This window comes from Garra rufa, chromosome 18 (genome assembly GCF_049309525.1).
Source record: "Garra rufa chromosome 18, GarRuf1.0, whole genome shotgun sequence".
Lineage (NCBI taxonomy): Eukaryota > Metazoa > Chordata > Actinopteri > Cypriniformes > Cyprinidae > Garra > Garra rufa.
Genome location: NC_133378.1, coordinates 37,942,561 through 37,964,759, shown reverse-complemented (window position 1 = coordinate 37,964,759; position 22,199 = coordinate 37,942,561). Strand labels below are relative to the sequence as shown.

The 22,199-nt window shown below is 27.5% G+C and overlaps 1 protein-coding gene across 1 annotated transcript in view; it reads left to right on the top strand.

The window, feature by feature from the left end:
- scp2b (sterol carrier protein 2b) overlaps positions 1-20,842 on the top strand; it is a 28,017-nt gene extending 7,175 nt beyond the window's left edge. The window contains exons 3-5 of the mRNA XM_073823726.1: positions 4,931-5,060; positions 11,440-11,519; positions 19,942-20,842. Coding sequence (XP_073679827.1) covers positions 4,931-5,060; positions 11,440-11,519; positions 19,942-20,037 — 306 coding nt within the window. The 3' untranslated portion in view covers positions 20,038-20,842. The remainder of the gene's footprint in view (positions 1-4,930; positions 5,061-11,439; positions 11,520-19,941) is intronic.
- Positions 20,843-22,199: the final 1,357 nt, after the last annotated feature.

Below are 22,199 nucleotides of genomic sequence, written 5' to 3'. Positions count from 1 at the left end.
TGTAAAGACATTTCATTTTGTTTGGCATGTATTCAAATTAAATAGACTTTTAATAATCAGACAAATTTAAATGAACGTTTAAATTTAATTTTATGTATATATGTTAAAGATGTTATACATGTACACTACCAGTCAAAAGTTTTTGAACAGTAAGACTTTTAATCATTTTTAATGTTTAAAATCTCTTTTGCTTACCAAGCCTGCATTTATTTGATCCAAAGCACAGCAAAAACAGTAATTTCAAAATATTTTTGGTATTTAAAAGACATATTACTCTAGTCACATGATCCATCAGAAATCATTCTAATATTTTGATTTGAAGTAAAAAAAAAAAATTATATATTATTATTATGCTGAAAACAGCTGAGTAGAGGTTTCTTTGTTGAATAGAAAATTCAGACGAACAGCATTTATCTGAAACAGAAATCTTTTGTAACTCTATAAATGTCTTTATCATCACTTTTGATCAATTTAAAGCATCTTTGCTAAATAAAAGTTTTTTTTTTCTCAAAAATAAACAAATAAATAATACTTACTCCAAGCTTTTAAATGGTAAAGTTTATAATGTTACAAAAGCTTTGTATTTCAGATAAAGGTGGATCTTTGGCCCTTTCTATTTGTTAAAAAATCCTGAAATAAACGTTTTAAATATTGATAATAATAATAAATGTTTTTTGAGCAGCAAATCAGCATATTAAAATGATTTCTGTAAAATCGTGTAATTCTGAAGACTGAATGATGCTGAAAATGTAGGTTTGATCACAGGAATAAATTACATTTTAAAATGTATTCAAATAGAAATAAGTTATTTTAAATAGGAAAAAATATGAAATAGTTTTTTTGCTGTACTTTGGATCAAATAAATGCAGGCTTGGTGAGCAGAAGAGACTTCTTTAAAAAACAATAGTCTTACTGTCCAAAAACTTTTGCCTGGTTGTGTATTTAACTTGAAGTAAAAAAAAAAAAAAAAAAAAAATGCACACATTTAATGAAGAAAAAAAAGTTTTTCATGATTTTCGATCTTTAGAAAACAGAATGTATTATATCAAATATTATTATCAAATTCAGTGAGTGTGGAAAAAAATTGCTTTAATATTTATAATCAATGATAACTTTTATCATATGTGACCCTGGACCACAAAACCAGTCATAATGATATATATACATCATATGAAAGCTCGATAAATAAGCTTTCTATTAATGTATAGTTTGTTAGGATAGGACCATATTTGGCCGAGATACATCTATTTGAAAACCTGGAATCTAAGGGTGCAAAAAAATCTAAATACTGAGAAAATCACCTTTAAAGTTGTCCAAATTAAGTTCTTAACAATGCATATTACTAATCAAAAATTACATTTTGATATGTTTACAGTAGGAATTTTACAAAAAATCTTCATGGAACATGATCTTTACTTAATTTTCTAATGATTTTTGGCATAAAAGAAAAATCAATAATTTTGACCCATGCAATGTATTTTTGGCTATTGCTACAAATATACCCCAGCGACTTAAGACTGGTTTTGTGGTCCAGGGTCACATATTTAATTTATATATCAAGTGCACATGTTGAATTTAGTAGCTATAAATGCATTTATTAAATGCAAAATGTTTTGTGAAAACTTGGAACGAGTCATAACATCAACTTTTATATTTCTTGATCCTTTTTGGAAGTTAATAAATAAAAATGCCAATCCACTTGCATTGAACGAAAAGCATCAGCTCCAAAAAACACCTTTCCGAGATCTTTTCTTTTGTGTTGTATCTTTTCCGAGAGGTTTGGAATGAAATGCCGATTGTAATCTTTGCATGAACTAACCCTTAAAAGCCCTCATCTATTCATCCGTGCCTCTTATTATCTAGCCATATGTTTGAGTTCACTCTTGGTTATGTTGGATGATGTGGCCTAAATAATGCATGTCTGTTGTTATTATTCAGCCGTGGCTCTCGCACCCTCTCGAGATTTGGCTCGTTTAACTCCCACACGACCGAGACGCCGATAATCTCCCACCATCAGCCACGTTTCAGCCTCTGTCAAAAAAACAAAACAAGACTCAAAAAACAGCCTCTTACACAACCAAAAGGACTCTGGGAAAAACCGATGCGCTTTCAGATCAGTTTTGCTCCATTACGCTCTGAAACGCAGTGTGTAATTTTACAGGGAAATTTAATGTTTCACTCTCACAGGTTTGGAAGGCTGAGTGGTGTGCTTTATGTTAATAACCTTGCATTTTGCTGCTGTTTTACAGCTGCTTCTGCTTTGAGTAAAAAGCAAGCAAGTCGACAAATGGGATGGAAATTTGTTTGTTTGTTTGTATGCACTGCAGATATTTAATAGCATTTTACTGTTTCTTTTCAGGGTTAAAATAAGTCTTGCCATCCTTTTTAAAAACATTTTCTCATCAACTTTGAGCAATTTTGATGGGTTTAAATAATAAATATGATATATTTATGATATTATTAGATATTTAAGGTGAGACACTGCAGGTAAATAGGGTAAAATAAATTAACTAATAGTTATCACCTTACTTACCCAGTTGATTGATTACATTGATAATTACAAAAAAAAAATGGTATGACAAGTTTTCTTAAATGTTTTATTTTTTTAAAGAATTTCGATTCTACAAGTATTGCGATTTGATATTGCTTTTAGGGCTGGGTCAATACGCTAGTCTGCCGATTCAAATCGTGTAGAAATGAGTAGAAAAAATACTTTCTGAAATAAAATAAAATGCTATCTTACTTTGCAAATGTTTTAGTCATGTTTAGTCACAGTTTATTAAAAAATAACATTCAAATTTGATCAGTTTAGAGCTTTAAAGTGCTGGAAATAGTAATGTTAAATGCTGGAAAGTCTTTAAAAAAGGTTCTTGAATTTCACTCTGAATGTATACCGTTTCAAGAATGACAAATGCGAGTTAAAAAAAAAATCCGCGAGTAAATCGGCTAAATGTGCGCGAGTCATTGCTATGATTGACAGTAACAACCGAACAAAACAAGCTGATGTCAAAAAAAGAGCTGTGCATTCAATGATTCAGACTAAATTCAGAGTAACAAAACTACAGCAGTAGCTTCATGTTGGTGAAATATAGGCTATTTAATAGCTTTTACAGTTCAAGATAAAGCATAAAAGATGTAGTTATTAAATTGTATAAATATTTCAAATTCATATCAATTCAAATTGAGTGCATTATTAAATTATTAAACCATTAATATTTAATTTATTTGATTTGTAGTGAACTATATATGTGACCCTGGAGCCTGGACAACAAAACCAGTCATAAGGTTAAATTTTACAAAACTGAGATGTATACATCACATGAAAGCTCAATAAATAAGCTTTCTATTGATGTATGGTTTGTTAGGATAGGACAATATTTGGCCGAGATACATCTATTTGAAAATCTGGAATCTAAGGGTGCAAAAAAATCAAAATACTGAGAAAATCACCTTTTAAAGTTGTCCAAATTAAGTTCTTAACAATGCATATTACTAATCAAAAATTACATTTTGATATATTTATAGTAGGAATTTGACAAAAAATCTTCATGGAACATGATCTTTACTTAATTTCCTAATGATTTTTGGCATAAAAGAAAAATCAATAATTTTGACCCATACAATGTATTTTTGGCTATTGCTACAAATATACCCCAGCGACTTAAGACTGGTTTTGTGGTCCAGGGTCACATATGAGTATTTAAATAATTCACTCTTATAGGCTGTTTCTGCACTTGCTATAGTATATACTTTTAGTGTGTTAAACATACTACAATTTATTATACTAGTCATTTTATAATAAATCGAAAAGCAAGACGTCTTGTAAAAACTAGAGTCGAAATGGCAAATGCAGCCAATGGTTGATCCTCTGCTGCCATCTTCTGGTTATATGGGTAATTTAATATCATTTGTATCTTAAAAGAAAGATGTTTTCCACGAAAAGACATTTTTTCCATGTCATCGTTATGAATGAAAAGTGAATCTTTTAAAAACGTGTATATGACTATGACTAAATATAAATAGATTCTGAGATAAACCAATCGATTTTTAAATGGTTTCAAAAAGAATCCCAATAGTTGGGTGCATCGTTTTTTTTTTCTCTCTCACCCACCCCTATAAATTAGGCATTATTTAATGAAATATGCACTAATTTTCCATACATTTATTGTACAAAAATCTAAACACTGGATAAAGTCAGTTTCAAAATTCTTGTAAAAAAATTTTGACCTATTTTTTGGACAGTTAAATGTTTTTACAGAGGGAATTTTGTCACTCAGAAATCATTCAGAAAAACTTAGAACAGACAGAAAATATTTTTAACATTTTTGGAGCAATAAAATGTATAAAATTAAGCAAATTATATATGAACAAATCCCTCTGTAAAAACCTTCAGTGTATATATATATATATATATATATATATATATATATATATATATATATATATATATATACACACACAAGAATACAAGAATAAAAATGAAAAGTTTGGTGTGTGTAAGTGCTACTGAATTGGAGATTTAAGGCTTAGTGTAGGAGAAAAAAACTCTTTAAAAATAGATGAAGTGCTATAAAAGAAACACTTAACAGTGTATTTTAGATGTTTTTTTTCCACTAGCCTGAGAAAAACACCAAAAAAGCCCCAAATCTCAACCTTGACAGGTGCTTAAAAAAACTGTGTTTTTGCCTGCCATGTCTCCCTTTAATATATAAATATATTATATAAAATCTATATAATATTGTATTTTTATAATAGGGTGAATTCAGGTCGATTGGGTCGTTTTTTGCATTAAGGTTCACACATTTATTTCTGTCTGACGTGAAAAACATTATCTTTTCGACCTTTTTTTAAGTTTAGCTGTGGTTCACAGAGTTTGCAGCGGGTGTGCAACTGATGAACTCTTTGACATTTGTGTGTGTGTGTTTTGCAGGATGGAGAGCAGTTTGTGAAGAAGATCGGAGGTGTATTCGCCTTCAAGGTGAAGGATGGGCCGGGAGGAAAGGAAGCCGTGTGGATCGTTGATGTTAAGAACGGAAAAGGCTCTGTTCACAATGATGCAGGTGAGTCTGTTCTAAATGCAGACAGTATTGATTTGCGAACGGCTGACATTTTCCAGCTCATCGGTGTGTCAGGATAGACGCGTCTGGATCAGGTGTAGATATTTTACTTGAAAAAGGCTGTAGAAATTGTTGTTTTTTTGGGGGGGGTCATGGGTTGAAGGAGAGGTTCGTTATTGTCCCCAGATTTTCCTGTGCGTTTCTGAAAACTGCAAGCAGTTATCAGAGCAACTCCTGCTTTGACACACACACTTAATGCCAACAACATGAAAACCCACTTAAAATTAATAAATAATACTTAATTAATATACTTAAATCAATTAACAAATGCACAAATGTAATTTTTAATTAATAATTAGTAATTTAGTTAAAATGTATTTTATTAGTGCAAATTTACTATAATTAACAATACTGAAATGTTAAAATAGTAATAAAGTTTTTAAATTAATACAAAGAATACACAATTACCAATACTATCAAAATAACAGCTTTTTAAAATAAAAAAATATTAAATTAATACAAATTATACATAGTTGAGAATACTGATATCATATTTCAAATAAAGTATATTAAATGAATACAAATTAAACATCATCAAAAATGCTCTTACAAACTGCTTGCTTTTCAAATGTTAATTAAGACTTATTAAATACAAATCATACATAATTAACAATTTTATTATTCAAAAAATATATATAATATCTAATATACATGAATAATTATTTTAAAAACTTCAGATATTTTAATTAAAATATATTAAAAATGGCTTTTTGTAATAAAATGAATATTAATATTGTAATTAAAAATGTATTAAATGAATACAAATTATTTATTTTTATTTTTTATTTATCCAAATTATACATAATGAACAATACTATTAAAATAACAGCTTTAAATGATTAAAAATGTATTAAATGAATACATATTATACATAATTAACAATATTATTAATATAACAGTGTTTATAAATTGTTACAATAGAGATAAGATGTTTTTAATTAATATAAATACTATCAAAATAACAGATTTTAAAATATAAAATAAATAAATACAAATTCTGCATAATTAAAAATGCTGTTAAAACAGCTTGATCAAAAATATTGCATGAATACAAATATACATAATAAACAATTCTTTTTACTTTAAATTTTCTTTTTAAAACTAAAATATATTAAAAGCTTAAATTGTAATTAAATTTAATATTAACATTAACATTTTAATTAAAATGCATTAAATGGATGAAGTTAAACATATTTAACAATAATACAGCATTTAAAATAGTAATAAAAGTTCATTTTCAAAATTATTAAAAGTTTTAAATTAATATATTATTACGAATACTATCATAATAACAGCTTTGTAATAAAAAAATTAAATAATACAAAGTCTACATAATTAACATTATTATTGAATATCATATTTTTAATAAAATATATTAAATGAATGCAAATTATACATAATTAAAACAGCTTTTAAAGTGTTATTTTAAATACAGGGTATACATAATTAACAATATTATTAAAATAACATAAAATATATTGCATAAATACCAATATACAGGTACATAAGAAACGATCCTTTAAAAATATTTTGAAATATTTTAATTAAAATATATTGAAAACAGGTCATATTATAATTAAATGTATTATTAATATTGTAATTAAAATGTATTACATGAAAACAAATTATACATTAACAAAACTGTTAAAAACTGCTTTTAAAATTATTCTAATTAACATTATTTATGCAAATTATACATAATGAACAAAATAACCATTTTTAAATAATTAAAAACATATTAAATGAATACAAATGATATATAATTAGTATAATTTAGTTAAAGAGTTGTTATTCTAATTAAACTGGAATAATTTAATATTCGTTTTAAGCTAAAACCGTTTTTAAAATATTCTAATTAACATTTATTATGCAAATGATACATAATGTACAATACTATTAGAATAGCATCTTTTAAGTTATTCAAAAAAGATATATTTTGCATCAATACCAATACACATAATAAACAATTATATTTATTTTTTTGTTTATTAAAATATATTGAAAAGAGCTTATATTGTAACTACATTAAAATGTATTAAATGAAATAAAATACACAATTGTATAATTTGGTTAAAAAATATTCTAATTAACATTTATTATGAAAATGATACATAATGTACAATACTGTACATCTTTTAAATTATTAAATACCAATATACGTAATAAACAATTATTTAAAAAAAAACTTTTGAGATATTTTAATTAAAATATATTGAAAACAGCTTATATTGTAATTAAATAAATTACAATAAATTCAATGTAATGAATGCAAATTATACATAATTAACAAAACTGTTAAAAACAAGCTTTAAAATGTTCTAAGCACATTTTTATTTATGCAAATTATACATAACTAATAAAACTATGAAAATAACTTTTTAAATTATTCTAAATGATTAAATGAACATAAATTATACATAATTAGTTCTATTAAAATACATTTTTAAATATTAATTGTAGTCTAAATGCAAATTATACATTAGCAATGCAGTTTAAAAACAGTTAAATAAATTCTAATTAACATTTATTATGCAAATAATACATAATGAACAATACTCCTAAAATAACATCTTTTAAATTATTGAATTCCAATTTACATAAACAATTATTTAACTTTTGAGATATTTTAATTAGTTTAATTAATATATTGAAAACAGCTTATATTGTAAAAAATATTAAATGAATGCAAATTATACAGACATTTTGTTAATATGTAGTAATTTATAGTAAATATTATTATGTTATATTATATTAATATGTATTAATGTAAATTATACACAATTAACAATACTATCAAAATAACAGCTTTTAAATGATTAAAATTGTATTAAACAGTACTATTTAATCTCATATTTTAAATAAAATATATTAAATTAATACATTTTTTTAAATGATTAAAATGATTAAATGAATATAAATTATACATAAATAGTTCTATTAAAATAGCTTTTAAATTGTTAATTGTAGTCTAAATGCAAATGATACATTAGCAGTGCTATTAAAATTACAGCTTTTAAATGATTAAAAATGTATTAAATTCATACATATTATTCATAGTTAACAATGCTGTTAATATAACGGTGTTTAAAATGTTAAAATAGTAATAAAATATGTTTTAAATTAATACAAAGAATACATAACTACAAATACTATCAATATAACAGCTTTTTAAATTATGTAAAAAAATATTAAAAACAAACTATATGTAATTAACAGTACTATTAAATCTCATATTTTAAATAAAAGATATTAAATGAAGACAAATTCTACATAATGAACACTACTATGAAATCTCATGTTTTAAATGAAATATATTAAATTAATAGAAATTGATTAAAAATGATTAAATGAATAGAAATTATATTTAATTAGTTCTATTAAAATACCTTGTAGTCTAAATGCAAATTATACATTAGTGTTGCTATTAAAATAACAGCTTTTATAATATTTAAAAACATTTATTAAATTAACACAAATGATGCATAATTAACTTTTCTTTTAAAATAGCAGCTTTTGAAATATTTTCTTTTAAGAATTAAGTAGAAAAAGCAGACAAGTTTTTAAGTTCTACTTTGAAGATGTTCATTTCAGATAAAGACAGAAGCTTTGAAATTCAAGCTGTCACCAGTACGTCGGCGTAAATCTGCTCTGTTATATTTGAACAGTTTTTAAAATATTCTAATTAACATTTTATTATGCAAATTATACATAATGAACAGAACTGTTAAAATAACATCTTTTAAATTATTAAATAATTAACTATACATAATTAACAATACTATTACAATAACAGCTTTTAAATTATTAAAATTGTATTAAATGAATATATTATACATAATTAGTTTGATTAAAATAGCTTTTAAATTGTTAATTGTAGTCTAAATGCTAATTTTACATTATCAATGCTATTAAAATAACAGTTTTAAATAATTAAAAAATATATTAAATGAATACATATGATACATATTTAGTATAATTTAGTAACGGTATTCGAATTAACATTTATTATGCAAATTATACATAATGAACGGTACTGTTAAAATAACATCTTTTAAATTATTAAATAAGTAATTAACTATACATAATTAACAATACTATTACAATAACAGCTTTTAAATTATTAAAATGGTTTTAAATGAATATATATTATACATAATTAGTTTGATTAAAATAGCTTTTAAATTGTTAATTGTAGTCTAAATGCAAATTTTACATTAGCAATGCTATTAAAATAACAGTTTTAAATAATTAAAAAATATATTAAATGAATACATATGATACATATTTAGTATAATTTAGTAACGGTATTCGAATGAACATTTATTATGCAAATTATACATAATGAACAGTACTGTTAAAATAACATCTTTTAAATTAAGTAATTAATTAATTATACATAATTAACAATACTATTACAATAACAGCTTTTAAATTATTAAAATGGTATTAAATGAATATATATTATACATAATTAGTTTGATTGAAATAGCTTTTAAATTATTAATTGTACTCTAAATGCAAATTTTACATCATGAACAGTACTGTTAAAATAACATCTTTTAATTTATTAAATCATTAATGAATTGTTGCAAATTATACATAATTAACAATGCTATTACAATAACTTTTAAATGATTAAAAAATGTATTAAATATAAATTATACATAATTAGTTCTAGTAAAATATCTTTTAAAATGTTAATTGTACTCTAAATGCAAAGTATACATTAGCAATTCTATTAAAAATGCTTTTAAATGATTTAAAAACACATTAAATCAATGAAAATGATACATAAATAACATTTCTTTTAAAATAAAAGCTTCTGAAATATTTTATTTCAAGAATTAAGTAGCAAAAGCAGACAAGCTTTTTCATTATTTGAGTGTTTTTACGTTCTGCTTTGAAGATGTGCATTTCGGATAAAGACAGAAGCTTTGAAATTCAAGCAGTCACCAGTACGTTGGCGTAAATCTGCTCTGTTATATTTGAACAGTTTTTAAAATATTCTAATTAACATTTTATTATGCAAATTATACATAATGAACAGAACTGTTAAAATAACATCTTTTAAATTATTAAATAATTAACTATACATAATTAACAATACTATTACAATAACAGCTTTTAAATTATTAAAATTGTATTAAATGAATATATTATACATAATTAGTTTGATTAAAATAGCTTTTAAATTGTTAATTGTAGTCTAAATGCTAATTTTACATTATCAATGCTATTAAAATAACAGTTTTAAATAATTAAAAAATATATTAAATGAATACATATTTAGTATAATTTAGTAACGGTATTCAAATTAACATTATTATGCAAATTATACATAATGAACAGTACTGTTAAAATAACATCTTTTAAATTATTAAATAATTAATTAACTATACATAATTAACAATACTATTACAATAACAGCTTTTAAATTATTAAAATGGTATTAAATGAATATATATTATACATAATTAGTTTGATTAAAATAGCTTTTAAATTGTTAATTGTAGTCTAAATGCTAATTTTACATCATGAACAGTACTGTTAAAATAACATCTTTTAATTTATTAAGTCATTAATGAATTGTTGCAAATTATACATAATTAACAATGCTATTACAATAATTTTTAAATGATTAAAAAATTTATTAAATAAATATAAATTATACATAATTAGTTCTAGTAGAATATCTTTTAAAATGTTAATTGTACTCTAAATGCAAAGTATACATTAGCAATTCTATTAAAAATGCTTTTAAATGATTTAAAAACACATATTAAATCAACGCAAATGATACATAAATAACATTTCTTTTAAAATAAAAGCTTGTGAAATATATTCTTTCAAGAATTAAGTAGCAAAAGCAGACAAGCCTTTTCATTTTTGAGTGTTTGTACGTTCTGCTTTGAAAATGTGCATTTCGGATAAAGACAGAAGCTTTGAAATTCAAGCTGTCACCAGTACGTCGGCGTAAATCTGCTCTGTTAAATCAGACTTTGAAAATAGCAATGCACCTTTCCTCAACAAGCCGCACGATTTGATCTCTCAAATCATCTGTTATGTAAAGTGAAGCTCATTGGAGAATGTGTCTTGAGGCATTTGGCATCCTTTCCTCACCTTCCTCATCTGTTTTAATGATGTGTGGGTCACAGGTATTCACAGGTGTGTGTTTAATGAGCGGAATCAAACCTGCTCACGCGTGCCGGATTCTCATTCGTTGTCTAATAAGAGCTATAAACACACCAAACCAACAAGTTTTGAGCTGCTGTGTCGACCTGTTCCCCGTTCCTTATTAATGTTCTGCCTTTTTGTTTCTCAGAAAAGAAAGCAGACTGCACCATTGCCATGGCCGACTCTGACCTGCTGGACCTCATGACTGGAAAGATGAATCCACAGACCGTAAGTCCTGATGAAGCAGACAGAAAAATCAGCAAAACAGCCCTCTGTCTGACCGAGAAATATTATGAGCCGTCTATATTACTTTCCAGTTACAAGCTAGATTGCAAATTTGTATTTTTTCCCATTAAAAATACAAAAACGTCTTGGTACTTCTTGTCTTGTTTTAAGAAAAAAAATTGCTAGTGGATCAAGTAAAATAAAGGAAATTCAAGACATATTCTCTAAAAAACTACTTTTGCTCATTTCATTTTAATATTTATTTAATATGCTTGCTTTAGTAATGTTTAGATTTTTTTTTTTTTTTGAATAGCATTAAAAATGTCAAAATAGTAAAAAAAAATGTTTTAAATGAATGCAAAATACATAATTACCAATACTACCAAAATAACAGCTTTTTAAAAATATTCAAAAGTGTTTCAGATGTTTTACATTTTTAAAATAAAAAACATTATTAAATAATGCAAATTATACAGTTAAGAATACTAATATCATATTTTAAATAAAATATATTAAATGAATACAAATTATACATACTTAATATTTTAAAAGCAAGCTGTTTTTAATAGCATTTTTAAGACATATTTTCATATTTAAACGAAAATATATTAAATTAATGCAAATTATGCATAATTAACAATACCATTAAAATAACGGCTTTTAAATTACATTGTAAATACATAAACAATTTTTTTAAAACAATATTTAAAAATATTTCAATTCAAATATATTGTACTACCTGCTAGTGGACCAAGTAAAATAAACTAAATTCATTACATATTCTCTGAAAACTACTTTTGCTTATTTAATTTTAATATTTATTTAAGCGTATTATGCTTGCTTTAGTAATGTTTAGATATTTTTTTTATTTTGAACAGCATTTAAAATGTCAAAATAGTAATAAAAATGTTTTAAATGAATGCAAAATACAAAATTACCAATACTATCAAAATACCAGCTTTTTAAATGATTTAAAAATGTATTAAATTAATACAAATTATACAGTTAAGAATACTAATATCATAATTATACATAGTTAAGAATACTAATATCATATTTCTAATGAAATATATTAAATGAATACAAATTATACATAATTAAAAATGCTATTACAAACAACTTACTTTTTAAATGATTTAGGAATGTTTTAAATGTTTCACATTTTTAAAATCTCTCTAAAATGTATTAAATTAATACAAATTACACACAGTTAAGAATACTGATATCATATTTTAAATAAAATATATTAAGTGAATACAAATTATACATCAAAAAACTTGCTTTTTAAAAGATTTAAAAATGTTTTAAATGTTTTACATTTTTAAAATCTCTCTAAAAATGTATTAAATTAATACAAATTATACACAGTTAAAAATACTAATATCACATTATAAATAAAATATATTAAATGAATACAAATTTTACATCATTAAAAATGCTATTACAAACAGCTTGCTTTTTAAATGATTTATGAATGTTTTAAATGTTTTACATTTTTTTTAATAAAAAAGCAATAAATTAATACAAATTATACATGGTTAAGAATACTAATATATAAAATATATAAAATGAATACAAATTGTACATCATTAAAATGCTATTACAAACAGCTTTAGAGACTTAGAAAAAGAGAAAAAAGTCTTACTAACCCCAGACTTTTAAACAAAAATTCAGGTTTGATCACAGGAATAAATTATGTTTTAACATGTATTCAAATAGAAAACAGTTATTATAAATTGTAATAATATTTCACAATTTTACTGCTTTTACTGAAATGTTTAATCAAATAAATGCAGCTATGGTAAGCATTAGAGACTTCTTTTAAAATAATAATTAAATCTTACCATCCCTAAATGTCTAAACGTAAATTCAGTTTTGATCACAGTTATAAAATACATTTTAACATGTATGCAAATATTAAACAGTAATTTTAAAGCATAATAATATTTCACAATTTTACTGATTTCACTGTTTTTTTTTTTTTTGTTGTTGTTAAAATGAATGCAGCCAGAGTGAGCATTAGAGACTTCTTATCTTAGCAACCCCAAACTTTTAAACAGAAAATCAGTTTTGATCACATAAATTACATTTTAACATATATTTACATAAAAAAAGTTATTTTAAATTGAAATAATATTTCACAATATTACTGATTTTACTGAAATTTTTAATCGTGATTGGTGAGCATTAGAGACTTCTTTCAAAATACTACAGCAATCTTACCAAGCCCAGACTTTTGAACAGTAGTGTGTGTCAAATTATACAATTAAAATAGGTTGCAAATGTTATTTCATGCTGACTTTTAAACAGAGGTTGCATAACATATCCTGGAAAATAACTTGTGAAAAAGCCTAAAATGGCTGCAAAAGCAGATCCCTGACATTTGCAAGCGGTTTGTATGGTTATAATTATGATGTTGGCTGATTAGTCTCAGTTTTCCTGTTTGGATGTACCACAGAGACTCATCCCACAAGAACCCAGATGTTTTTCTTTCCTTTACACTGTCCTGCATAGTTTTTTATTGATGCATTGAGATCTGCATCCATGTATGCGGCTGTGAATTCAAAGCAGTATTGGTTTTTAAGATACGAAAGCGCCTTTTTGTATCGACCTGTGATTCATGAATGAATAAAGGAAATGTAAAAACATTTTCTATTTTGAGGTCTCTTTTGAGGAACATCAAGGTTGAGCACTTGAAAGCACAGTTTGTGTAGCTCCCACCCTCCTTTTGTACATTGTCTCAAATCCACCTCCTTTTTTCCATGAAGAGTTTCTCCACAGATGCTCAAAAACACACTCGCCCCCACTCGCTTTCCTTTTTTTAATGCTAATGGCCCATATTGAGAGAGTAAGATTATTGTGCGGCCTCCCATCTGGATCAGAGAGAGTTTCCATTCCTTCAGATTTCCACACTTCACTCTTCTTGGAAAAGACACAGATGAAGCAAAGACATTTACGACCCGTGACCGATCAACGAGCTCCAGTGAGACTGCTTAACCTGGCCATACTCAACCTGAGCTGGTTTAGTGGCCAAGTCCACAAATGGCTTTTTTAGCTGGAAACATAAGCCAGAGACAGTAGACATTTGAAATGTTCACTGAATATTTGGGATTTTCTTTTTTAGGTTTTCTTTCCGATTTTCAAACAATTCAGCCTGTTACCATGCATATTATAAGGAGAAATTATTTAATTAATTTTTTTGGGGGGGAAGTACAGGTTTTTCAAGAACTAGAAGTGCCAATATTTTCAAATTTACACTACCGTTCAAAAGTTTGGGGGTCAGTAAGACCTTAGTCTTTAAGGAAGTTTCTTATGCTCATCAAGGCTGCATTTATTTGATTAAAAATACAGAAACAACAGTAATATTGCAAAATGTTTTTACAATATAAAATAATGTATTTTAACATGCTTTAAAATAGAATTTATTCCTGTGATGAAAAGCTGAATTTTTATCAGCTGTCGCTCCAGACTTGGGTGTCGCATGATCCTTCAGAAATCATTCTAATATGCTGATATATTATTAGAATGATCAATGTTGGATAATATCAACAGTTGTGCTGCCAAATATTTTTTGGAACCTGTTTCAGGATTCTTTCATGAACTACAAGTTTAAAAAGTACAGTGTTTATTCAAAATAGAAATATTTTATAACAATGTAAATTATTTATTAACTTTTAATAAACTTTTAATTATTAACTTATTACGTCCTTGGTGAATAAAAGCATTAATTTCTTTAAAAAAAAGAAAACAAAGAAAGAAACCTATAAAAATGTACTGACCCCAAACTTTTGAACGGTAGTGTAAATCTCAGCCTTTTCCAGTTTTAAATTTTAAATTTGAAGTTTCCCTCAGAATTCCAATAATAGAATGTTCAGCATTCGACAGTGATTACATCATAGTAATTCAATTTAAGCAAGGATTTCCTGGGTTTGACTTGTTTTTCTTTCTTGCATCTGTTTAACCACCAATAGCCATTTTTGCATTCATTATTATTTCCTAGTTATTAGATCTAGCGTTAAATTGTGATATTACGCCACCACAAAGCCATTTTAATATAAAAAGTTCCCTATCTCTAAGGAAAAGTTCACACAAAAATCAAAGTTTGCTAAAAATGAACTCACTCTCAAGTCTTCAGAGATGTAGATGAGTTTGTTTCTTCATCAGATTTGGAGAAATGTAGCATTACATCACTTGCTCACCAATGGATTCTCTGGAGTGAATGGGTGCCGTCAGAATGAGAGTCCAAACAGCTGATAAAAGCATCAAAATAATCCACAAGTAACTCACACTACTCCAGTGCATCAGTTAACATCTTAAAAAGTGAAAAGCTGCTTGTTTGTAAGAAATAAATGCACCATTAAGATGTTTTTAGTTTCAGATGATTAACATTGATTTTTTTTAACTAATCCTAACTTCCGGAGTTTTTAACTTCAGATCTTTGCAAATCGAGTCCTCCATCTATAATATTGCTTTCTCCAGTGAAAAAGTCATCTGGTCTGAATGGGAAAGGAATCTGCACAGATCAAACACCATTTACAAGCCAAAAGTTCTTAACAATTATGATGTGAGAGGACAATAGGAGATGGACTTTTTCACTGGAGGAAGCGTTATTATGCACTATGAACTAATTTTTTTGGCCTAAAGTTAAATGTATTATTGATAGATTTGTTTTCGCTTTACAAGATGTTAATTGATGGACTGGAGTGGTGTGGATTATTGTGATGCTTTTATCAGCTATTTGGACTCTCATTCTGACGGCACCCATTCACTGCAGAGGATCCATTGGTGAGCAAGTGATCTAATGCTACATTTCTCCAAATCTGATGAAGAAACAAACTCATCTACATCTTGGATGAACTATCTGTTTATAAACCTGAATGGTAAAAGTGAGTTTCAAAAGCTGCAGTTGAGTAGCGAGGTGGTGTTTCCTCACTCACTTTTAGTGTCGTCCATCAGCGTGAAATCTGGCTATATTTACCTGACCTTAATTCGTTTTTATATTCTGTAATTGCTTCCACACAGCTGGTAACCGATGTTTGGGAACAGACTGACACGAGGAGTCATTATCAGCGTTCACTCGTGACTATGTTTTAGTGCTACCTGAGTGCTTCCTGTCAGCAGAGATGGAGGCGTACGGTTGTGCGGCGCTTACAAAGCTTTAATGACTCATTCCCTGAAATGGTTTCAGGGTTCATCCCTTCTCTTTTACGAGGAGCATTTCTGTCCTTCAAAAGAGGACTCATGAAAGCCTGCCTTTGCAAGCGCAGCTGCTGTTGCTCTTTCACAATTATGTCACGGCACACCTTTCAATGTGACTAGAGAACAGTTTGTGAGATAATTCACCCGACCTTGAAAAGTTAATGAAGGTAATTGAATTGTTGCGCTTCGTTGCACCTTGTTTTTTGTTGAGTTTTTTTTTTTTTTTTTTTTCTCTAACGCCGGTTTCACACCGCAAGCGTGAGCAGAGCGTCAGCGTAACTACAGCGTTACTGCAGCTGCAGACTCGCAAGAGTATTCACACTGGAAGCGTTATCAGCTTTTTTCTATGAAACTGATTACAGGTAAATATGAAATTGATAATGAAACTGCAGAAGCAGCTTCAACCCAATAATTATTGGTGGGATCATAAAGCATATAGGGGAGCGCGGGCCACAAACAAAGCATTTTGGCTCGTTTATGTGTCTTGTGTTCTATGAGAACTGTTTGTGGAGTGTTTTTCTGAATGTTTCATCTATTTGCGCACATTATTTTGAACTATACTGTACAGCTGTGTGTTGCGATTAGGGTCGTAACACGCATGGTTGCGATGTGTTCATTGTCAAACTCAAAAATATTATATATTTTTTTAATTATATATATATATATATATATATATATATATATATATATATATATATATATATATAAAATAAAATAAAACAATTTTTGAGATATATATTAATGGCATTATTCTATTTGAGAAAGTAAATAATTTTATTTTATTGACCAAATATTTAAGTTTGTCGTGTATATTTTTTTTTCATTCGATCAGATAACATTTTAAGCTGTTATTTGGTGATGTTACAACGTGCTCCTCACGTGTTACATTGTATCCCACCACCTTGGCATGTTGTCGCGCTTACCTTCCCTTCTTTTGAGGTAAATAACAAAAAATACGTATACACTGTAATTATGAAACAAAGCGACATATTTGTACTAGACAAACAAGTGTTACGTTGTGTTCACCTAATCATAAAGCTGCACATGAATGAGGTAAAATATGGGTAGCGCTAGAGCCTACATATGTGTATAATTTTTATTTTATTTTTTACATTTTTTATTTATTATTATTATTATATTTTAATATTGTATTTTACCTTTATTTATATAGTACTTTATACAATCCAAGACTCAATCAAAGCAGCTTTTTCTCGATGCAAAATAAATAAATAAATAATAATCTGCCGTAAAACATTTAGTAAGTTTCTGGCTTTTTTTTAATACACCATGCTTGCCAAACTAAGTAATTGAAACACATTTATATCTTCTGTTGCCTAGGCATACATATTTTGAATTTTTGAATTCTTGTTGAACTCACTAGACATGCGTATTATATGTGCATTTTAAGCTTGTTCCGTGCATTTTATAAAACTTTTGTGTGAAATCATTTATTTTGGCCATCAAAAGTGTACTGTCCCTTTATTAAAGCGTGAGCAGCGCAGCAAAAATAGACTCGGCGCCGAAACCATCGCGTCAGCGCTGCTCACGCTACCCTCCTGCTTGACGCTCACGCGCTGCTCCTGCTGCTGGTGTGAATGCACTTGTTTGTTAACATGGGCGCCGAAAAAAATACGCGCCGCTCACGCGCCGCTCACGCTTGCGGTGTGAAACGGGCCTAAGGATGCATCAGAAAATCATAAATGAATTGTAAGATTTAAATAAAAAAATGTATTACAATATAACATTCACGTCTTATGCCTCAGCATGAGATATGTGACTTATTTATTTACATATACATAAACCAAACTTTCAACATAGTATTTAAATATTTTATGAATTTTAAAATCATATTGTTTATATCAGTCAAAAGATCTTTATTGTTTTTTCTGCTCACAAAGCCTGCATTTGTTTGATCCAAAGTACAGCAAAAACTGTACAATTTTGAAATATTTTCTATTGAATAAGTTTTGAAATGTAATTTGCATTGGATCAAAGCTAAACTTTCAGCATCATTACTCCAGTCTTCAGTGGCACATGATCCTTCAGAAATCATTCTAATTTTCTGATTTGCTGTTCAAGAAACATTTTTTATTATCAAATTTTAGGATTCTCTGAAAAGAAAGAGCCAAAGATTAGCATTTATTTATCATTTTTATCTGAAATAAAAAGCTTTTGTAACATTATACACTATACCATTTATAAGCTTGGGGTCAGTATAATTCAGTGCTTTAAATTGATCAGAAGTGATGATAAAGACATTTTATAATGTTACAAAAGATTCTATTTTGTACGTTTTTGTTCATCAAAGAAACCTGAAAATATTATACTTGTCTGTTTTCAACATAATAGTAATAAAGTTTTTGAGCAGCAAATCAGTATATTAAAATGATTTCTGAAGGATCATGTGACACTGAAGACTGGAGTAATGATGCTAAAAATTCAGCTTTGAAATCGCAGAAATAAATTACATTATAAAATAGATTCAAATAGTAAACAGTTGGTTTAAATAGTAAAAATATTTAAAAAAATGCTGTTTTTGCTGTGACTTTGGATTAAATAAATGCAGGCTTGTTGAGCAGAAGAGACTTCTTTAAAAAAACATAAAAAATATTACTGTTCAAAAACTTTTGACTGGTAGTCTGTATATTTGGTTTACGTATGTATAAATTAATTTATTATCTCAGCTGTGTTTTTCAGCCTTTTGACATCTTAACTTCCACACAACATACATAAACCAAACTTAATATTCTAATATTCTAATAATTCTATTTATTTATTATTTCAACTTTTTATTATTTGATGTGCTTAGTCCTGATATCCTCAACCCTTTTTTTTTAAACCATTGAAAATCACATTCAATGTATTTATTGAGAAAGAACATAATATTCTGCTTTAAAACTGTACTGTTCTTTTACAAGAATCTATCTGAATATCAATGAGATACAAATATTAAATACAAAATCACTGTTTTTGTTCATTTGTTAAAAAAAACAAAACAAAACAGACAGAGGACGTTTTCATGGCCAAACCTTTATTTAGTATCTCTGACTAGCCTTTAGTGTTTTCGAAAAGCTAAAGAGTGGCATGTAAGGTCACAGAAAAATACTTCACAAAAACAAATGTTCTCAACTGGAACACAAATGAATAGCTTATCCTTTCAGGAACTTAAGATTAGTAAAAAAAAAATCAATGTTAATCACTCTTTTGTGTCCTCTCGTCCATGCAGGCGTTCTTCCAGGGCAAACTGAAGATCACCGGAAACATGGGCATGGCGATGAAGCTACAGAGCCTGCAGCTGCAGCCAGGCAAAGCCAAGCTGTGAGAGGCGGAGCCTAAAAGAGGGTGGGGCTTGGAGTAGCCCCTCCCACCAAATTCACTCTGTTAGAGTAGCTGAGGGAGTCAGAGTCTCTGCGCTGTAGTTTCAGCCTCTTTCTAACAAGGTAAAGGGATAGTTCACCCAAAAATAAACATTTGTTCATCATTTACTCGATTTCCCAATACTTTTTCATAAAGTAAACCACATGACTTTTTCTTAGTGTTTTTTTTTTTTTGAGAATTAAATCCGAAGTACAGGCTGTTACAAGCCTTTTATAGTCATATGGGTTTGAGGTGGAGAGAATGGTATCAGAAATCTAATTTTTGGGTGAATTATTTATTTAAATTAATCACAGGAGTCTGATAGATGGATACTATATTAATACTTCTAAACTTCTGTCCTTGATTATTTTATTTTTTTTCTTCGATTTGCACCCATAACTGTTTAAATTGTATGTGTGTATGGATCAGTAGTTTGCTCTGAAGGGTTTTCTTTGGAAGTGAAGCCCAGTGAAGTGCCTGCAATCTATAAACTCACACTGGGCTTTGATGGACTAGGATTTGTGTTGTTAAAACGTACAACAGCATTGCGATTCCTACTCTTTCGTCCTTTTAGGTATTCAAAGTTATTAGAAGCAGATGCTGCTTTATTAAAACAAACACCAATTATATAAATACATATCCATCAGATCAGTGCATGGATATATTTGACAGTGTCTTACAGGTAGCATCACGTCAATGTATTTTGAGTGTTTCCCCATCAGATGCTAAAATACTTTTGTACTAAATAAACCTAATCTTTCTCATTAAAATAAGAAGCGTCTGTTTTTAATTTATCAGTTTAATTTAGCATGAATCATAAACTTTTGTTTGGTCACAAAGCTTACAGTTGAGGTCGAAAGTCTATGTGCACCTTGCAGAATCTGCTAAATGTTAATTATTTTACCAAAATAAGAGAGTTCATGCAAAATGCATGTTATTTTTTAATTTAGTACTGACTTGAATAAGATATTTCACTTAAAAGATGTTTACATATTGTCAACAAGAGAAAATAATAGCTACATTTATAAATATGACACCGTTCAAAAGTTTACATACTGTACACTTGATTATTAATCCTGTGTTGTTACCTTAATGAAAGCTGTGTTTTATTTTTATTTTTTTGTTTAGTTGAAGTTGTTCATGAATCCCTTTTTTGTCCTGAACAGTTAAATGGTTAAAATCCTTCAGGTCCCACAAATTCTTTGGTTTTCCAGCATTTTTGTGTATTTGAACCCTTTTCAACAATGACTGTATGATTTTGAGATCCATCTTTTCACACTGAGGACAACTGAGAGACTCGTATGTAACTATTACAGAAGGCTGAAATGCTTACTGATGCTTCAGAAGGAAACATGATGCATTGAGTTGGGGGTGAAAACTTTTAGAATATGAAGATCAGGGTAAATTTATCTTATTTTGTCTTCTGGGAAACATGCAAGTATCTTCTGTAACTTCTGAAGGGTAATACTAAATGGAAAAAAATATAATATTTAGGCAAAATGAGAACAATTTACACTTTTTTTTTTTTTTAAATTCTGTTCAAAAGTTTTCACCCCCGGCTATTAATGCATGGTTTTTCCTTCTGAAGCATCAGTGAGCATTTGAACCTTCTGTAATAGTTGCATATGAGTCCCTCAGTTGTGCAAAAATGGATCTCAAAATCGTACAGTCATTGTTGGAAAGGGTTCAAATACACAAAATTGCTGAAAAACCAAAGAATTTGTGAGACCTAAAATATTTTTTTGAATCAAGTGTATGTAAACTTTTGAACAGGGTCAGTTTTATAATTTCACTTATTATTTTCTAATGTCTTTTATGTGAAATATCTTATTCAGGTCAGTACTAAATAAAAAATAACATGCATTTTGCATGATCCCTCTTATTTTAGTAAAATAGTTACCATTTTGCAGATTCTGCAAGGTGTATGTAAACTTTTGACCTCAACTGTATTTTTCTCAATAATTCAAAAACCAAATAAAAAAAATTCCTCTAATAAGAAGAATTTAAGTCACTTTGTGTACAGGTTATTAATGTGGTGGCAGATGCTTAAGCAAACATAATCCAGCTTTTTTTTTCTTTTTTCTAAGTGCTCTGATCATGTTGAAGCTCGTTTTGCCTGTATATCAT